We start from the raw sequence: 22,009 nt of genomic DNA, 5'->3' as shown, positions 1-22,009 counted from the left end.
CGTAGGATCCTACGCAGTGCCGTAGGGGACCGCACCGCCACTTCCCAGCAAATTAGGGACACTGTTGCTCCTGGGGTATCGGCGAGGACCATTCGCAACCGTCTCCATGAAGCTGGGCTACGGTCCCGCACACCGTTAGGCCGTCTTCCGCTCACGCCCCAACATCGTGCAGCCCGCCTCCAGTGGTGTCGCAACAGGCGTGAATGGAGGGACGAATGGAGACGTGTCGTCTTCAGCGATGAGAGTCGCTTCTGCCTTGGTGCCAATGATGGTCGTATGCGTGTTTGGCGCCATGCAGGTGAGCGCCACAATCAGGACTGCATACGACTGAGGCACACAGGGCCAACACCCGGCATCATGGTGTGGGGAGCGATCTCCTACACTGGCCGTACACCACTGGTGATCGTCGAGGGGACACTGAATAGTGCACGGTACATCCAAACCGTCAACGAACCCATCGTTCTACCATTCCTAGACCGGCAAGGGAACTTGCTGTTCCAACAGGACAATGCACGTCCGCATGTATCCCGTGCCACCCAACGTGCTCTAGAAGGTGTAAGTCAACTACCCTGGCCAGCAAGATCTCCGGATCTGTCCCCCATTGAGCATGTTTGGGACTGGATGAAGCGTCGTCTCACGCGGTCTGCACGTCCAGCACGAACGCTGGTCCAACTGAGGCGCCAGGTGGAAATGGCATGGCAAGCCGTTCCACAGGACTACATCCAGCATCTCTACGATCGTCTCCATGGGATAATAGCAGCCTGCATTGCTGCGAAAGGTGGGTATGCACTGTACTAGTGCCGACATTGTGCATGCTCTGTTGCCTGTGTCTATGTGCCTGTGGTTCTGTCAGTGTGATCATGTGATGTATCTGACCCCAAGAATGTGTCAATAAAGTTTCCCCTTCCTGGGACAATGAATTCACGGTGTTCTTATTTCAATTTCCAGGAGTGTAGAAAAGCCATACATTGTTCAATACAATCCTACACATATGTAAACATAAAAAAAGCAATCCTTGACCAACACCCTGCATTTTCTTGATCTTAACTAATACCATACTTCATGCACAGGCTCAATCATGTCTTCTTGTTGCTTCCTCTGATTCCTTGCCGGCCGGAGTGGCCGAGCAGTTCTAGGTGCTACAGTCTGGAACCGCGCGACCGCTACAGTCGCAGGTTCGAATCCTGCCTTGGGCATGGATGTGTGTGATGTCCTTAGGTTAGTTAGGTTTAAGTAGTACTAAGTTTTAGGGGACTGATGACCTCCAGAGTTAAGTCCCATAGTGCTAAGAGCCATTTGAACCATCTGATTCCTTCTCCCCATGTTTTTCATTGGCTCTGGCCTTGAAACTCCTGGGATCAACTCTGGACTATCTTGAAAAGGTTGTAGACATCCAACAAGTACTACCACAATTATTGTTGGCAAATGAAGCTTCACATTGACAGGTGAAGTTGTCTCCACCATCTGATAGGGTCCTTGGTACCTTGTGATGAATTTCTTCATCTTCCCTTTTGGCATGTAAGGACTAGATAACATCATGCATTGTCCTACATTACATTGTGGTAAACTTGCACATTCCACTGATTGCTCCTCTAACATCTTTGTTTCCCCATTTCTACTCATTTCCATAAGGCTCATACCATTATTGTGAAGTCACATACCAACTCTCCATCTTTACTGTAGAGTCACTGCATGCATCAGTGTGCTTCTTCAGATTCTAAGTCTCAATTACAAGGGTACAAAAACCAGGGATGGGTCCTTTTTTCCCATTTTGGCTGCAGGTCATCATATAAATAGGAAATTGTACACCTGATAAACATTGCATTTAAAGTTCAGTGAAACATGCTCTTCTGCATTTAAAGGAACCATAAAAGGCAACAGTCACAGTGCTTTAACATACATTCAGTTTACTGTCTGACTGGACTGTTTTGCTATCACAGTTTGACCATCCTCTTCAGAAAAATCATGTTGTCTTTGTGTATAAGTTATCAAAGACACTTAGCAACAGCTCACTGTGAATTCTCTTTATTAAAGAATGCTAAAATATAAACAGTAATAAATCTGGTGAGGTACATAATTTTATTGACTGAATGACATGAGTTGAATACTCCTATAATGTGAAAAGTTTACTTTCCTTGTTTACTGCTGGACTACTGAGCTTATTTTTGTATATACTATAAATCAAATGTTTCAAATAACTGGTAGCACTCTGAGGTTCTCATTTATATTACACTGTTCTGTTACAGGTCAGCTGCAGTATTTACTATGCTTACTCTGCTGCTGAGTGATAAGACTTTTGGAGGAAATCCTTTTGTTCCTTTTATTGGACAAGCATCTCTTCATATACCAGCCATAAGTCTGTCCCATTATGTTGGCAACAAATTTGGAAGAAGATGTTCACATTTATTTATAGTGCTAACTGCTGCTATTGTATCCTTCCTTACTGTCTGCTCAATCACAGGTATAGTTTAAAGTACATTTTGTCTGGTGAATGAATGTTTGAACAATGGACATGAACAAGACATGTGTCCCTCCATCATAAAAAACTTGTACAATATGTGTATATATTTTGCAGCTACTTCATTGCTTAAGATAATTTGTTTCTCATGTTGTTGTTGTTGTTGTTGTTGCTGTTGTGGTCTTCAGTCCTGAGACTGGTTTGATGCAGCTCTCCATGCTACTCTATCCTGTGCAAGCATCTTCATCTCCCAGTACCTACTGCAGCCTACATCCTTCTGAATCTGCTTAGTGTATTCATCTCTTGGTCTTCCTCTGCGACTTTTACCGTCCACGCTGCCCTCCAATGCTAAATTTGTGATCCCTTGATGCCTCAAAACATGTCCTACCAACCGATCCCTTCTTCTAGTCAAGTTGTGCCACAAACTTCTCTTCTCCCCAATCTTATTCAATACCTCCTCATTAGTTACGTGATCTACCCACCTTATCTTCAGCATTCTTCTGTAGCACCACATTTCGAAAGCTTCTATTCTCTTCTTGTCCAAACTAGTTATCGTCCATGTTTCACTTCCATACATGGCTACACTCCATACAAATATTTTCAGAAACGACTTCCTGACACTTAAATCTATACTCGACATTAACAAATTTCTCTTCTTCAGAAACGCTTTCCTTGCCATTGCCAGTCTACATTTTATATCCTCTCTACTTCGACCATCATCAGTTATTTTACTCCCTAAATAGCAAAACTCCTTCACTACTTTAAGTGTCTCATTCCCTAATCTAATTCCCTCAGCATCACCCAATTTAATTTGACTACATTCCATTATTCTCGTTTTGCTTTTGTTGATGTTCATCTTATATATTTCTCATGTAAATTACTCAAAACATTTCTCTTTTTTGAGTAAAGAAAAAGCAACAAAACTAATAAAAGTGTTACTTCTGCACATTGCAGTCTCTTCACCACAGTGGGTGATAACTACCAGCTCTCTGTTTATTCAGTTCTGTAATCAAGCTTCGCTGTCACTCACAAACTTACAGAGCATGGAGATACATCCAACATGTGTTAGACAAACCAGTGTGGCCATGGAATACATGCTTTCAAATGCCATTAGTTGTGTGGCTCCATATGTCGCATATGTGGTATGTATACAGGAGTTTAAATATTTACACTTGATAATAAGATAAAGCCCTATTAAATGTTATGTGAAAGCCTTTTTTTCTGGGTTATGAAAAGTGAATCAATATACATTTATATATAAAATCAAAGATGAGGTGACTTACCGAACGAAAGCGCTGGCAGGTCGATAGACACACAAACAAACACAAACATACACACAAAATTCAAGCTTTCGCAACAAACTGTTGCCTCATCAGGAAAGAGGGAAGGAGAGGGGAAGACGAAAGGAAGTGGGTTTTAAGGGAGAGGGTAAGGAGTCATTCCAATCCCGGGAGCGGAAAGACTTACCTTAGGGGGAAAAAAGGACAGGTATACACTCGCACACACGCACATATCCATCCACACATACAGACACAAGCAGACATATTTAAATATGTCTGCTTGTGTCTGTATGTGTGGATGGATATGTGCGTGTGTGCGAGTGTATACCTGTCCTTTTTTCCCCCTAAGGTAAGTCTTTCCGCTCCCGGGATTGGAATGACTCCTTACCCTCTCCCTTAAAACCCACTTCCTTTCGTCTTCCCCTCTCCTTCCCTCTTTCCTGATGAGGCAACAGTTTGTTGCGAAAGCTTGAATTTTGTGTGTATGTTTGTGTTTGTTTGTGTGTCTATCGACCTGCCAGCGCTTTCGTTCGGTAAGTCACCTCATCTTTGATTTTATATATAATTTTTCCCACGTGGAATGTTTCCTTCTATTATATTAATATACATTTATAGCTTTACACAGCCATAAAACATACAAATTTAATTAAAATATTTGAATATTCATCATATATTGCCATAAGCTAAGGCATACAACACAATGTGGTTAGTGGTCAGCAGTGTAGGTTGGCATGTGACTAGTTCAAGTGTTGCCATTTCCAACCTGCCCTTGAGCACCTGTTTGTATTTAAAATTTATCATTTCTGGAAAGTTCTTGAAATATTTTATCTTTATAATGTTTTTATGTTTTGCAATATTCTATGTTTGTGTAAATATCAGAATTCTGGAATATTCATTGAATGCATAAATATTTGCACTCTCCATCCAGGAGGTCAGTTGTATTCTGGCAGTATACTGGTGTTAGTAATAAATGTGCTTTCCCACACCAAGTGTTGTACTTCATTTACAATGCTGCACTCAGATGCGGACTTGATTGTTGTTTGGATGTGTCATAGTTTGATGGAGATGCCATGTACCTTAAAACAATCACTTCATTATGGCTACAATTTGGCAATGTAAAAGTCATCACCTACACAATCAGGAATTGGAATACAGTACATCATTCCTAAACTCTCTATATTCAGGAGACAGATGGATTCAAAAATGGCAGTAAGTCAGTTGCATATTCCACATCTATCCATGTTTCCCAGAGATGCTGATCAGGACCCAACAAAATGGCTGAAAGGAGTTTGTGAGTTGACATATACAACAGGTGAGATGACATGATGTATTTGGCAGATGTGCACTTTCACTTGGGTGGCACAACCCAGCAGTGGTTTGAGAATAATGAAGAGGAGCTCAATAACTGCAACAAGTTTCTAGTCAAACTAAATAAACTAAACAAGTAGTACCAAGTCTGCTTAGTGGAAGAACTATTGAATCATTCATACAAACAACATTGTACATAAAAAAGGAGCAAATTTTACAGGAAGAAAAAAAAAACAATTTTTTCCTAACCTACTTGGGCTTTCTTGATGCAGGTGGGGTATATCAGGTAAAACACCATTCTTCATATTATTGTAACAGCTATTACACAGTTGTTAATGTTGTGTTTGAGAAACCAGTAATCCATATGCGATTCTGTCATTTAGAGCTGATTGAGTTCAAGTATCACAATGTGCATTGTCCACGTCAATAAGTAATTGTCACCATATGACATTGTCTTTTGTTGTCAGAACTGTTTAACTTTTAATGGTCTGCTCAGTGTTCATCTCCTTCACTGAGTCACCAACTGTGGGAACATTGATCCAGTTTAAGACCTATGCACGCATTATACAAAAAAACAAATGAAATTTATTTAACCCTCTATTGCTCATGCAGATGACACATGATTTTCCCACTCTATTTTGTCTGAGTGGGCTGGACTGCGTTTGCACCATTTTCAGTATCTTTCTGTTAAAAGTCCATCTGTTAATTTTACCTATCATTGGCTTTCAGTTATGCAACTTGCATTGTTTATGAAATGTTATTGTAGCCTGGAGCACACTGATCATCCACGTGAGCACTGTCCTACAGTTTAAAATGAAGTGGAGCTTGTTACTTCACTGCTTTTGTAGATTCAATACAATGTTCATGTGCATAATTGTAGGTGTTTCTAAACTAATTACAAGTAATTTACTTTTTACCTAGAATACTTACCTACAAAAAGTAAATATTCTCTATACTTCTAGTTTGTGGAATAATGTCAAAAATAAAAACTCTTAAGCCAGAGATCCTGACATATGGCAGGAGGCATGAATGGTTGTAAGAGCTGAGTTGTGAAGATCCTTACTATGATACTGCTGACTCAGAGAATGCATACTGTGTGCATGAAAATGGCCATGATCCAGGAACAGCATAGGAAGTGTCAGAAAATCATGAATTTGAATCACAGGAAGAACTAATTCAAGAGGACATATATCTTTTATGTAAAGACAGAAGAGCTAAAGTGATGAGAAATAAATATACTACCAATGTTAGAGTAGGAGTTTTTAATGTTCTTATGTATTTACCTCGACTGAAAAATGAAGATTGTATAATAAAGACAGAAATAGATATTACAAAGCTAACTTCAATGAAAATATAACATCCATTATTGCAACTTGTACTAATATTTACAACAATCAAGTTCATGGAAATTTTTCTAGGGAAAGGGATGCTAAAGAAATTGGATGTTATAAAGATCAGGACTTAATTGGTATGTAATATATGTGTGGCGGCTCTCTGAGATGTGCTAGAATGAGTTTATCAGAGTTGTGAGATCTTGAATCACACTATCTGTGCAAGAGTAAAAAGTAATTAAGGTTACACTTGAGATGTCTCAGGTTTGACAGTATCCTTGTCAGAGGTGTTCGCAGAGAAAATGATACATTGGCTGCTGTCTAGAGGTACTGCAGCATTTACTAACAATTGCCAAAAATATTTATCACCTAGAGTATACCATGCGGCTTTTCGCGGATGATGCTGTAGTATACAGAGAAGTTGCTGCATTAGAAAATTGTAGCGAAATACAGGAAGATCTGCAGCGGATAGGCACTTGGTGCAGGGAGTGGCAACTGACCCTTAACATAGACAAATGTAATGTATTGCGAATACATAGAAAGAAGGATCCTTTATTGTATGATTATATGATAGCGGAACAAACACTGGTAGCAGTTACTTCTGTAAAATATCTGGGAGTATGCGTACGGAACGATTTGAAGTGGAATGATCATATAAAACTAATTGTTGGTAAGGCGGGTACCAGGTTGAGATTCATTGGGAGAGTGCTTAGAAAATGTAGTCCATCAACAAAGGAGGTGGCTTACAAAACACTCGTTCGACCTATACTTGAGTATTGCTCATCAGTGTGGGATCCGTACCAGGTCGGGTTGACGGAGGAGATAGAGAAGATCCAAAGAAGAGCGGCGCGTTTCGTCACTGGGTTATTTGGTAACCGTGATAGCGTTACGGAGATGTTTAATAAACTCAAGTGGCAGACTCTGCAAGAGAGGCGCTCTGCATCGCGGTGTAGCTTGCTCGCCAGGTTTCGAGAGGGTGCGTTTCTGGATGAGGTATCGAATATATTGCTTCCCCCTACTTATACTTCCCGAGGAGATCACGAATGTAAAATTAGAGAGATTAGAGCGCGCACGGAGGCTTTCAGACAGTCGTTCTTCCCGCGAACCATACGCGACTGGAACAGGAAAGGGAGGTAATGACAGTGGCACGTAAAGTGCCCTCCGCCACACACCGTTGGGTGGCTTGCGGAGTATCAATGTAGATGTAGATGTAGATGAACCTGTATTTGTGTCTTAAATGTATTGTATTTACATCTAAAGAAAACACTTCTAAAATCCTTCATATATGCCATTGAAAGTGTCCAGATACACCATTTATGTTGTGAATGACACCTGTCATCCATGCAAGTAACCTTCTCAGGAATTATCACATGTGTAATGGAGAGTTAATACTTGAGCAGTATATGCAAAACAAATCACAGATTGTGATCAGGTCTGAACTAAATAGAAGTACAAAGACCACTGAGAAAAAAGGTTAATAAAGTCAAAGATGTCACCTTTCTCCTTCAACAGCTATGTTCTACTCTCAGATTCTGTCATTGCCACAATATTATTGAATGAGAACGTGCTAAATAAATTAACTTTCTTATTTATTTCTCCACAAAATTTGTAATGATTCAGTGTGCAAATTTGGATGAACTAAGCTGTTTTAGGAGCTCCAAAATGTGAACCTGGAAGTCGTTGAAGTGCGCCGGGTGTCGTACTGGGCGTGCTGGTCGAGCAGCAACAGGTAGGCCGGCGGTTTGTGGGAGGAACGGAGTGACAACAACGATGTCTCCGGTGGGCGTGGCGGACACACGAAGCATGTCCATGTCGACGTCAGGCGAGAGGGGAACACATTTCACCAGGTGTCAGGGAATGGCGGAGTTTGTGTCATGAGCACTGGATGAAGGGAAACACATGACGAACAGTGTGTCATCACGTAGTATTATGGAGATGTCATGGATTATGTCCGGTGGGACAGGCACAAACACCTCGAGCGAGGGCACGTTCAAGATGGGGGGTCATGAGAAACCTCGACAGGGCGAGGCAGGCAACAGGGGAGATGTCGAAGGGACTGGAGAAGGGCCCGGCGGTGAGGGCGTGATCATAGGTAAGCTCGATCTGGGGAGCATGTGATCACTCAACGGAGTGCATGAGACCGGAGTAGAGGATGAGGTCGGAGAAGAGCTTGATGATTGGAGCTGGAAGTCACTCAACTGAGTGTATAAGTCCGACATGGAGGGAGTGGTCGGAGCGTCATGAGCCACGACAGTGAGTGGCGTGGTCGTGGCCTGAAGGGGGGTAGAAGTGGGCTTGACATGAGCGGGCTTAAGTCTGTTGAGAGAGACTGTAACAGCTGAATCTTTTATCTGAATGTCATAGGTGTTGGCTGAGCTCCAGAGGACTCGGTACGGGCTGGTATATGGGGGTTGGAGGGGAGCACGAACAGTGTCATCTCGGAGCATGACATACTCGCAGTTATTCAGAGAATCATGTCGGGGTCACCAGTGAGGTGGATGCTTTGGTGAGATACACCAAACAATACCTTATAATCAGGAGTTCATTTATTCACCTCTTCACACAAGTAAAGCTTACACAGAACTGGATGGCAGAACTACACAAAGATAATGTTTTGCTTAGTTCAAAGATGATGCTCAGATTGATACTTGTGTCGACCTCATTGGCGCCACAGAGATAATTCACAGAAAACCACCTAGTAATACTTAATCACTTATTTTGTTGCTTTATGTATATTTACATTGATTACGATACTGGTGCCACACACTTGAAGTCATCAGCAGTAGACCCAAAGGATGACCTTAGCAATGTTGGGCTGATACGATTCATAAAGACCCAAAGGATGACCTTAGCAATGTTGGGCTGATACGATTCATAAAGACCTTAAATGCATGAACTTCCACCCAGATACAGCCCATGATAGAGTGCAATGGAGATAATGGACCCATGTAGCAGATCTCGCAGGCACGCTGGACAAACACTGAAGGAAAAGAAGAACACAATACTGGTGCTATTGACCAAAAGAACTAATTCTGCTTGCTGTGTAATAGATAGGAGATTGTTTATACATATTAGAAAAAACAGTAGACCTAAGACAGTTTTGTTGCATCTGATATGTGATTTCTTCCCAAAGAGAAAAATCTCCTTTCCTTACATTGGTTAAACTATTAAGTACAATTAGCTGCATTCTTTTGGTTATATATTACATTATCCATTCATTGCCTATACCCTCAATCCCATAAAATTGCATTTTATCTAGGAGAGTACTGCGATTCACATGGTCAAATGGCATAAATACTTCACAGAAAATGCCAACAGGTATTAGTTTTGTTCATTAAAGCTTGTAAAATTTGGTGATTGAACATGCAAATGGCATTCTCAGTTTAGAAACTCTCCTGAAATCAAAACTCTGATTTGCTGAAAGTATTATTGTTGCTCATTTTGCAAAATGTCAGTAGTAAAACAGGTCAGTAGCTATTAACATCTTCCCTGTAACCTCTCTTATAGAGGGACATATTTTAGGAATGGCAGCAATTATTACTTGGTAACAAGTGTTTAATACTCCATTGGAAACATCATCGAATTAAGATGAGCTGTTATTTGTGGGATAATACATAATTTTCTTAATTTCAGAAGGAGAAAAAGAGGTGATAACCCTATGATTGAATCCTGCGTGAGATATAATAAATTCTAATGACTTAAAGAATCTGCCTTCTTGAAAGGACACGTTTCCCCCCCCCCCCCCCCCCCCCCCCGAAACATATTTTACCAGAGTTGTGGCATCCTCAGTGGATTTTTTCCTTTCTTTTTAGTGTTTCTGAAACACATAGAAGAGCCAATTTGAAAGTAATGAGCAATATTTTTTAAAATTTTTAATCTTTATTTTTTTATATAAACTAAACACAGTATCTTAGTATGCATTCTTTCTGTCACTTTACGACATTGTCACCATTTCTTTACACACAGTTTTTCCCATCATTCTGTAACTTTGAAAAATACTCTTATGATTGAACTCTATTCCAGCTTCCTGAAGACACTTGTGCACTGCTGTCTGATCATCTCATAGTGTTGGCCTCACATCTTTAACAGATCCAAAAAGATGGTAGTCAGAGGGTGCCAAGACAGGACTGTGGGAGGGATATGGAAGAGTTTCCAACCCAAATGTCCTGATCTCATTCACAGTGGCATGAGCAGTATGAGGACACGTGTTACCATGTTGTAGGATGATCATCTTCACAGGACATTATTGACAAAGCACAATGTATCTCCAAAAGTGTCTGGATGTAGTGGGCAGCATTTATAGCTTGTCCAGGTTCAAGAAATTCAATCAAAATGCATCCCTGTACAGCCCAGAAGACAGTGCCCATATCTGTCCTAGATGATGGCAGTGTCTTCAGTTTCTGTTTTGATAGTGAGTCCAAGCAATTCCATACTATTGTCAGGCATTTTGTTTTATATTAGTAATGGTGGAGCTACTTTCATTTCCTGTCACAATAATCACCAAAAATCAACCACCTTCATTTTGATATCTTTGAAGAACATTTTTGGTGATGGTTCTACCCTGAAGTTTGTGGTCTTTGGCCAATAAACATAGACCCAACAGGCACAAGATAACTTCAGCTTTGAATGATTTCTTGCACTCCACTGTGTCCTACTAAAGCTTTACAGTTATTTTGTACATTTTGACATACCTGTATGTCTTCTCTAATGAGCTCTTCAACTCTTTACTTGTTGCATTCTGTGAAGGCAATTCAAGGGTGACTGCTTTGATGCTCAACTTCGATACTTTTGTTTCCATCTTTGAAATGTTTCACACATCTGCTAAGACTGCTGGGACTCATGCAGACATCTCCATAGGAATACTGAAGTCTGAAGTGGAATTCAATGACAGCACATTGTCAAAACAAGACATCATTTTCCAAAATTTTTGAGAAGAATGATGTATTCTAGAATCTTAGCAACAATAATATACTCAGAAAATCACAATTTCAGTTTCAGGACAATTGCTCTACAGAAAATGCCATTTCATGTTCACTCACCAGATTTTACAAGTATTAAACAATATGGTACCAGCGTATTTTCTGCAACCTATCTAAGGCCTTGGAGAGCACGAACCACAGTATTCTACCAGATAAATTGAAGTCTTATGGGATTGGTGGTATAGCCAACCAATGGATAATGTCATACCTAACCAAAAGAATGCAGAAAGTTGTGCTCAGTATGAATATAAACCAGGACATAATTCTGACTGGAGAGAAATCAAGTACGGGCTTCCCAAGTTCCAATCTTAGGTCACAATTGTTCCTCGTATATGTTAACAATCTTCTCCTAACACACAACAAGCAGAATCATTTCTTTTTGGAGATGACACTAATATTGTAACCAATCAAAGCATACATACCGAAACAGAAAAAATGGTGAACAAAGTTCTTAAAATTATCATTGACTGGTTTTCTGCAAATGGTCTCACCTACAATTTTAAAAAGATGCAACATACACAGTTCTGCACATCTAGAGATACTACACCAGTGATAAGTGTAACATGTGGTGAGGAAATAATAAATACTGTGGAAACTTCAGAATTCTTAGATGTCTATATTGATGAGAATTGAAATTGGGAAAAGCACATTTTGGAACTCATAAAACAATAAACCTTGGCCATATTTGCACTTAGAGTCACTGCAAATCTTGGGGAGAGGCAAATCATTAAGTGGGAAAATTTTGCATATTTTCATTGAATAATGTCATAAGGAATAATGTTCCAGAGTAGCTCATGTTTAAGGAAAAAAAGTCTTTACTACTCAGAAATGTAAGAACAATATATGATGCTTGCCCTTGATTGTTTTGTAGACATCTGTTTAAGGAGTTAGGCATTCTGACTACTGCTTCAGAGTATACTTATTCCCTCATAAAGTTTGTTGTAAGTAATCCATTAAATTTCAAAAGAAACAAAAATCTATATAATTACAATACCAGAAGAAAAAATTACATTCATTACTCCACATTAAGAATGTCTTCAGCACAAAAAAGAGGTGCACATTGCTGCAACAAAAAATTTGTTCACTTGCTCAGTGATATAAAATGTCTGAAAGGGAACAAAGAAAAAATGAAAAGAAACTTCTTGACAACTCCTTCAATTATGCAGAATAATTCTATTACTGTACTGTGTAAAAGTTGGTGGGTAGAAACTACCAACTCACATCTGTGTATCTTTTTTTCTTTAAAAAAAAGTTATGAAATGTTTATCATGTAACCATATGTACAAATTAATTTGCAATGTGAATGTAAGATGACTTGTTCCACATAATTATGATTTATCATGCAAAATGATCCATGGAACATAAAACTAACTATCTTTGACATCAGCCATTTTGGAAGTACTGACTGTGGTCACATGATATATGCTAATTTCTGAAATAATGTGCATCTACTTTGTTTTTAAATAAATTTTCTTAGTACATTTGAGAAGCTTTTATGGAGTTCAACTGCTGTAGGATCCTTACTTGTTCTTGCCAATAGATACAGTTCCTTTTTCCTCTCACAAGATACTTTAATCCCTATGGTGATCCATGGTTATTTACTTTGCTGTTTAATGTTGTTTCTGACTAGCTTATGTTAAAGTTGTTTTCAAATAATGACATGAATTTATCATGGAATCTATGGGTGGGTTTAGTGACATCTCTGAACAGTCAAAGGAACTGTGTCTGTGATACAATATCGACAGTCAACGTCTATATTCAGGATTTCTGGATACTGGGGTGATGCAAAACTGTTTTTGATGTGTGTAGAAGGAAAAAAGTATTGGCATGCTCAGTAGTGTTAACACTGATCATGTTCAAATATCACATATTGTGTAAACTGGCCCATTCCAAATCATTTTGATGAGAGTATCATTCAAATCCCCTATAGAACATTTAACCAACTGTGGGGCTGATGGAATGGGCTTTTGCAAGTACCTAGTGAATCTAATGGGGGCTGATGGCATAGGAGTGGCTTAATCAGTTGATGTCAATATTATCAGTGTCAGTTAAATGGCATATAACAGTAAGGAACTGAGTCATGTACTCCTGTTGCCAGAACTGTCAGGGTGATAAAACCCTCTCATAAGAGGGCAGTGGTCAGTGAAGGTGGTGAAAGGGCATACCTCAACTGAGGGGTGAAGTACTATACTGCCTCATAGAGGATGAGCAGTTCCTGCAATGATTGTGAGGGAAGCAGACCGGTAGGTGTGTGCCAGAAGGGCTCCATTGATGAGGTTGTACTTAGCTCTCTTGGAACTGGGAGGCTCCATGGGAGGGGTTTCTTACCATTTGTATGCTCACCTGGCAGTCTGGCAGTGCAATAGTGAGATGTTCCTGAACAGAGACTGCATTTCTAAGGAGGCAAAAAAAAAAAAAGAAGAAGAAGAAGAAGAAGAAGAAGAAGAAAGCCATGCTTAGGAATCTGTGAAGCTCTTTATATATCATAGACTGTGGAAATTCAGAGATCATGCTGACTTTCTCAGGCGTGGATCATGAACTGGAAGTGGAAATGGTGTGCCCTAGGAATTCAATCATGTCTACCTGGAAAACACATTTTTCTAGGTTGAGAATGGCACCTGCTCTTTCCAGGTAGCCAAAAATTTCCTTGGAAGTGCTCACATTGTTCTGCCACGTCTTGGGAGTAGTGAGGAGTAGATAAGAATATTGTCCAGCAGGTAGGCAAAACAGCCTGGTGTGCCAAAGAGCACACTGTCTAAGAAATGTTGCTAGGTTTGTTTAGCATTAGGGAGAGCTGAAGGTCAGGTAGGGGCCTTTGAAGAGGCCAAAAGGCATGATATTGGCTATCTTATTGACCTCCTCCAGTGTGAATGGAATGTGTGAAAGGTTTCACATAGTCTGTCTTACTAAAGATGATGGGGCTGGAAATGTCATCACTATAGCTGCATAAGATCAGTGTGTGATAATGGTTGGGGATAGGTCTCATATGGAGCCACCAATAATCACCCCTACGGTGCCTCCAGATCATGTCCTCCTTAGGTGCTAAATGATGTGTGGAGGACTAATAGTGTTTGGATGGGTGGAGAGTTCCAGTGGCAATGGAAGTCTTGATTTCTGCCTGTGTAAATGTGTGCTTGTCTGGTGGGAGTGAACTGGTGGGCTGGGAGTGATTGCAGGAGACTGGTGAAAGAAAGTTGTTTAAGGGCAAGATGAGCAGTGGATCGGGAATGGGGGGGGGGGGGGGGGGGGCTCTGTGGAGAGACCTGTCAGGCCATTGATTAGGTGAAGTTGTGTGAGGTTATGGGGAAGACTGAAATAGGATATAAAATTTGGACTGAAGATTGGATTGGTAACATCAGGCAAGGAGAAAGTCCAAAGAAACTCCTGACATAAGTGGCAGTCAATGTGATGCATGTAGGGACTGTATGTAGTGATGATGGAACTGTTTGTAGTGGTTAGGAGGAAAGAGGAGGAGGGGTCTGGGCCAGGGCAGGAGTTTGCATGGGAAGATGGACAGGTCCCAGGTAGTGTCAGTGAGGTAGTGATTTGTGAGATGGGGTTATGGTGGTCATGCATGAATGGGTGCTGGAAATTGCTGAGCAACCAGGTGTCTACTGCTGGTCACGGGCTGCATTTCAATGCCATGAGCATGGCCATCTGATATTAATGGCATCACTGGCAGAGTGGTTGTGGTACCAGCACAGACATGCACCATGGAGGTCCCTGTGGAGGAGAGAAGCACAGTCACATGAGATGCAGGACTGGTGCAGGTTGGGGGGCAGAAACAGTTGGGTGCGAGCAGGTGAGGGCAGTAGTTAGCAGTTAAGAATTTACTCTTGCTGCTCAGACATGCCATTATTTGCACAAGGTCTGGCTGTGCATCCTGAGTTGCAGGCTGTTGGGGCACCACTACAAGCTGCACTTCTGGATGGCTGAGGGACTAGTTGCTGTGGTGGTGGGAGGTGGCTGGAGGAGTTGGTGGGGGGGCAAGGGTAAGGGGACTGGGTGGCAGTTGCAGCTGGCAAGCGAGTGGTCGATGGATTGAACACTTAGTCTGCTATAATGGTGGCAGCATCATTGCCTGTATGGTTGTGCATGGCATTCACTGTACAGATTTGTGGCAGGCAAGCAAGAATTCCGGTTATGGAATAAAAACTTGTTGAGCAAGACATGGGGTTTGGCTAAGGCATGCAGGTGCTGCAGGAATTGGGTGGACCTCATGTTGAAACACTCCTCCAGAGAAAATAGTGCCAAGGAACACTGCCATTTGGACAATGCCAATTGCATTATTAACTGCTTTTTTATAACACGGTAGATGTTGGGCTACAGAGGGCTGGTGATGATGGTTTGACACTCTGCTGTGACAGCAGGATAGAGCTTAGCAATAATATGGGAGAACTTTTTGTCACTCATTATTCTGGACCCAGCAAAGGTTAGCTTGGCAGAGAAAAACCACAGGTGTTATGGTGCATAGAGGTGGGCAGAAGCTCTGTTTGACTCGTGGGTTGGTGATGGGACCTGTGCCTGAGGCAAAGCAGCACTCAAGATTTGTGCAAACTGAGTGAGAAACTGATTTAAAGTGGATGCCTGAGCCAGCAGTTTGGACAGGCTGTGTGCAGGGACCTGACTTGACAAAACAAGTTTCCCCGCAGACAGCATTTCTGGGGTCAGTTCATTGGATGGCTTTGAAATGTAAATTGCATCTGAGGCATAAGTATGATATGAATCTGACTGGGAGGGAGAGGAAAGAGATGTATGTCTGGCACTCATGAGAGTGCAGGCACATGGTGGAAATAGTGAATTAACACCACATGGAGCTTGTGAAGCAACACAGATATGTATGAAGAGTAGCCAAATGGGGAGGGTGTGCTACATGGCGCATGTGAGAAATGGGGACAGTAGAAGGGGGGCACTTGAAGTCCAGGTCACCAGTGTGGCAACACTGGCAATGCACATCACAGCTGTCAGGTGAAGGAAATTAAGGGGAAAAGAAGAAAAAGTTAGGAAATGACATGGAACACATGTTTCAGTGAAGAAATAAAAAAGCAGAGGGGAAAATTTTTGGCAACACAAACTATTTATTAATGTAGACACTAATACATTTCATTTAACAAAAGCAAAAGGGGAATATGTGATCTGTTCACAATTTAGGTGTGATTTGCACAGCAAAGTTTATCAGTTTATCAGAGCTGGTACAGGAATGAACATACATTTAAAGTTCATAGATGGGAGCCTTCACTAAGATTCACACAAAGTCTGAAAGCTCATCATAAACATTAAAAGTTTGTCTCTAGCATAGGCAATGAATAAAAGTAAAGGGGTCACTGTGGTAATGCACCATCATACACAAATGGAGATATAAAGTTGCATTATAACTAATAGGGATAGTGCTTGAGGGTGCTCGGTGGTAGCACAAAGTAGTTCGACATACAGGGCATGTACAAATGTTACAGGACGTTGAATTTGTGGCCTCCAAAAACTGGAAGGCAGCTCTCCAAAGTATCTCAAAAAAATGAAAGAGCCATAAATGCTGGATTGTGACTGGCCCTGTTTGGGGAGCTATGCTCTCATAAACTATCTACCAGAAATTATGTACAAGGTTATCTCACACAATTTGTCCATGAATAATCATAATACAGCAACTCCTAGGTTCTTGTGGAAAGCATTGATTCACGTATTTTAACAGTGGTTCCCAACAGAAGACAAAAGAAGCATTTGTGTGGATACTGCATTGACCATTCATCACTCATGCATGTTGAAGAATGCTTGCCTCACACATGGATGGGAATTTGGGGCAGAAGCAGTGGTAAGCAGATTGTGGTAGTGGAGGAAAAGACATTCCAGTTGGCACATGTCCACTATGACATGGATGCTCAGAAGATTGTCCAGGTGTAATTGCAAGGGAAGAGTCATCTGCTAGGGCAGACTGGTGGGCTTCGTGAAATTTCCAAATTTACTGATGCACCACAAGATAGAAAGAGAAACACAAACAGTTTTTCTCACAATTATTCGGTGTGAATACTAATCACACATCGAGTCGATAGGTGAGCTGTACCGAAACCTTGATCACTGTGTCAGGAGTAACTGTTACAATAACACTGTTTCTAAAGTTGGACAGATTGGCTGGCATTGGAGGCACATACACATGATCATTTCAGATCATGTGTGAATGTGGAGGTCATGCATAAAATGCACCCAATCCACCTGTCAGATACATCGGATACAACGTCGTTTAATCAGCCGCGTACTGAGTTATGCCAGTGAGACGGTGCACCACCTTGCTCCCAAATAAAGATGTGTTGTTCAGCTTCTTCCCATTGAGGCACAGGCCAAAGCTGTAGCACATCAAGATACGAAACATCAGTTACAGTTGATTCACCAAAAAAGAAAGGCCCATAATCTTTTCGCGGGGATATTTCTTGGGGCTAGACGTGAAAGACTTGCACTCATCCAACACGTTTTTCAGTCACTCTTTGTCATTCCATACTCTTCCCATTGCACACAGGTATACAAAAAAACTGTTTGAGATGCTCTTTCATTTGGTGTATTATTTACAATTGTAAGTTGAACGTAATAAATGCTACAATGCCTAAAACTGATATGTTCATTTTGAAACACCCTGTATAGTTGGATATTGCTGTTGAAGTGCATCTGCCAATGCTGGAAAAACAAAACAAGTGCAGAAATAAGCAGAACTGAGAACAAACTCCCTAGACACAGACTAAAGTGAGCATTACTGTTGTCAACATCAAGTAATGCAATTTAATGCAACAATTTGTTTTTAGACAAAACACAGCACTTACCTTTGACATTTCCACTGTTGTGCAGATATTTTCAGTTCAATACAGATACAAAGATAAATTAGGGGAAGAAATCAAAGGAAATGCAATTAGTCTGCAATTAGCTACCAGAGATCATCCTTTTACCAAGACTCAGAAAATATCCCTGAGCAACTTCCAAAATTTCATTGATGGAGTTCAGATTCATCCTGTATAAATTGTTGGTTATCAAATAAAACACAGTACATTCATTTCTTTACTGCACAAGACCTGACTACACCTTGAAATTAACACGAGAGTGAATTTATAAATATTCTAAATTCTTGGGTGTAACAGTATGATAAGAATTTGATCATCTTTTATTTCTGAACTCTATAACTTTTATGTAATAGACAATATCAGAGCTCTGGAGTAACCCATCTTTAAGAAAGAAAGTGTTTATGCACAAAAGGATGTAAGGATGTAATACAAGTAATATGTGGTGTCTACTCTAGAGCCTCTTGTAGACAGCTCTTTAAACAGAAAAGAATTAAGATTGCAATTTAACGTCCTATTGACAAGGTCTTTAGAGATGGGCTAGGGTATACTGACCATAATCTTGTAGCACAGTTAATACTTTACGAAATTTGTTTTGCACTATAGCAAGAGATCACAACTACGATCCATGGAACATGCATATAATTAAACTAAATTAAAGTAAATTGCACATTTTCATGAGACTGTGGTTCATATTGCCTGCAAATCTCTCAAGGTAAAAGTGAATTATTTTGTCTGTGCAAACTATAGAGCCTTTCTGTTCCTTTTTGCTAACTCACTTGTTTGATTTTGATACTTGTTGCTATAATTTTTTATCGTAAGTGTGTATATCTTTATGAATATTCAATCTCCGTAACAGGGTAGTACTGGTTACGTGCCAAGCTACAAAATCTATAAAAATGTTACACTCGTTGCTAATGTCAATCGTTCAACTTACTGCCTCTCAAGTTTCCTGTCATAAATTTTATTTTAGCACAGTAATTTTGTTTTAAAATAGCTTTTGCTGTATTCATTATTTTGTTCAGTTTTAATACAGAATTTTAGTGTTAAAATTTCCCTTAAACAGGGTGAGAGTTTCCACTTCGTGACATCTCCTTTGACAACATTATCATAATATGTTAAAACATGCTCTGTTGAGTTGTTGTGTGTATGTACAGTTCTAATGACATTTGCACCACCCAATCAGAAATGTAATCAATACACGTATCAGGCTTAACATTAAGAACACAAATGATGGTGACTCCAAAACACGCAGATGATAAATTTATTCAATAAGAGAAAAATTTAAGGTAGCTCAAGGGCTGTCTTCATAGTCTCCAGCTGAATGCAAAAGTGAGCAATGAACTTGTATGATGATCAGGATTCTGTAGCTAATTTGAAAAAAAGCTGAAAGAGTAGGAACAACAGCAAGTTATCAAAATGCAGATTAATAAATAATGAACTCTGAATAAAGTTAGTATAAGTTTCACACAATTCAATTTTGGCACTGATGACATGTGCTGGACAGTTCATGCCAAAAATTTCTCTTGATGACAGTATAGAGAAATTAAACCTAGTATTCACTTGTCTTGATCACAGAAACAGGAGTTGTGCCGTGCATAACAGCTGACAAAAGAGGAGAAATCAGGCTAAGACTGCATTGGGTAGATATCATGAAAAGAGAGACAAATCTGGAAGTTGCTGAACTGGTATAAACATGGATGGAATTTTAATTTCTGAACTGAAGTAGACAAAGATGATATTACACGCTTCACAGAAAAAGCGAGAATAATTCTCAATTGCTTCTCTTCAATGTTTCCTTTGATCATAAGATACAAGAAACCATGTCCCACAATTTGATCTAGATGTACATACTTACTTCTTTATTAGTCTCTGGGATTTCTGATTCATGATTATTTTCTCAGTGAAGATTTTGTATAGGAATAGATATTTTGATATTGTATTCTTCTGAGAAGAAGATTTTGATTAAGTTTGTAGAAAAAATGAGAGTACTAATTAAAAGTTATTTCATTGTAAACCAAAAGAAAAATACAGAGAGACAGAATATATAAGGGCTGATCAAAAAGCTTCCATTTGAGGGTGTTGCTGCAGTGTATATGCAATTTTGCATGATACTGATGTGGGTCTATAAGCACCGATCTGCAGGCAAGGAATTGTTGTGCAGTCATGCCTTTCAGACATGCTTGTGGTAAATGCAGAAACGTGAACATTGTTACCAAATGCATCCAATCATTACCAATGTGCTGTTATTCTTTTCTTGGCTGGCAAAGAACAAACATCAGTAGCCATCCATCTGAGAATGAAGAATCTGTATAGACAGCATGTCTGTCAGAAACCACTATTATGGAATGTTGCACCAAGGCATGCTGCTGATTCATGATAATGCACATCCCCATATCACAAATTTCGTAATGCAGAAGTTATACGAGCTCAAGTGGGAGACACTTGAGCACCCACCCAATAGCCCTGATCTCTCTCCATGTGATTATAATGCCTTAGGTCCCTTAGAAAAGGCCATGAAGGGTCGACAATTCCAGCCAGATGAGGATGTGCAACAGGCAGTTACAAACATCTTCATGTAGCAGGACACAAAATTTTACCAAGTGGGTATCTTCAACCTGGTCTGTTGGTGGGCTGATTGCCTCAATGCTTTGGTGCTTTTGCCTGATTAGCATACCAGTTGTGGATTGTACAACCTTCAAATGGAAACTTTTTGATTGTCCCTTTAATGTCAGGGATATTTATAGTCTTTTTGTTAATGAGAAAAAAGTTTTAAAATTTACAGCTCTCTCAACTATAACATGCAGTTATCAAAGTCCAACTCTGTGAATTAGCTTTTTTGAGACATGCAAATTTCTTCTTTTAACATTTTTACTATTTTTTCATTTTAAAACATATTTCCCATTTACAGTATCTCTCACCATACAGCTTAGTGAAAAACTGTTGTCATGTCATATCCTAATACATAGTAATATTAGTTATGGGTTTTTTTTCTTTCTCAGGGAACAGAAATTGAGCTCCGCTACATGTTTGGTATACTTGGAACTACAATGCTTTTTGCTTCACTTTCAATATCATTTCTGCCAGAATCTTTGAATCAGAAGCTTCCAGAAACAATAGAGGATGCTACTGCATATGGTCAGAGGCAGAAATATTGGAGACTTTCACAAAAGAAACATTGTGAAATAGAAACTGCTAACTTACGTTCACCTGATCCTGCAAGCTGACAATTTTCATACAAGAATTGATCTTTTACACTGTGAAAAATTTCAGAGTAACATTTCACACTTATGTTTTGCATCTTATCATTACTTCTTCACTGAGGATCCATATGCTACCAACTGGATCTTTAATTGAAAACAAGACATAGCTTAAAATACACAGAGAAAACATCAGTGATGAAATCAGCACAGTGAAGTTACTATGTGTAAAAAGGAATTTATTGCTCTCTTGGTAACTTCTGTTTAGGTGATCAAAGTCTTAGAGTAAATTACTGTTTGGATTAGCATCCCTAGATCTGGAGTGAAATGAAATATGCTGACAGTTTGTGTCACAATGTAAAATATCCAAACAACTAAAAGTATGTGTTTGTGATTGTTTAGTTAATCTCTCACTTATCAAGCTTCTAGGAAAATGTTGAAATAAATAAATTCACCATTTCAATATTTTTATTTTTGATTGAGATTGTAATTGACAAAAATTAGTAAATATTCAAGGAATATCTATATCAAGTGACAGAATATATCCATATTTTATGTTGGAATGGTAATCTATATCTTATTTATTGACACATTTCTCCATCCTCAGAATACTCTTCCAATTCAGTCAAGGCTGCTGT

General features: G+C 39.8%; 1 protein-coding gene across 3 annotated transcripts in view; it reads left to right on the top strand.

Moving 5' to 3' along the window:
- Positions 1–21,737, top strand: part of LOC126471526 (solute carrier family 22 member 7-like) — a 218,620-nt gene extending 196,883 nt beyond the window's left edge. For 2 of the 3 annotated variants that reach the window (XM_050099751.1, XM_050099749.1), the window contains 3 exons: positions 2,247–2,461; positions 3,413–3,600; positions 21,174–21,737. In XM_050099751.1, the coding sequence (XP_049955708.1) occupies positions 2,247–2,461; positions 3,413–3,600; positions 21,174–21,398 (628 nt within the window). In that variant the 3' untranslated portion in view covers positions 21,399–21,737. Of the gene's footprint in view, positions 1–2,246; positions 2,462–3,412; positions 3,601–6,008; positions 6,205–21,173 lie in introns of those variants that run through there. The other variant, XM_050099750.1, reaches the window with a different exon arrangement.
- The last annotated feature ends 272 nt before the right edge of the window (positions 21,738–22,009 follow it).

This window comes from Schistocerca serialis, chromosome 3 (assembly GCF_023864345.2).
Source record: "Schistocerca serialis cubense isolate TAMUIC-IGC-003099 chromosome 3, iqSchSeri2.2, whole genome shotgun sequence".
NCBI lineage: Eukaryota > Metazoa > Arthropoda > Insecta > Orthoptera > Acrididae > Schistocerca > Schistocerca serialis.
The sequence above is the reverse complement of the archived record's forward strand: the minus strand, read 5'-3'. Positions and strand labels throughout refer to the sequence as shown.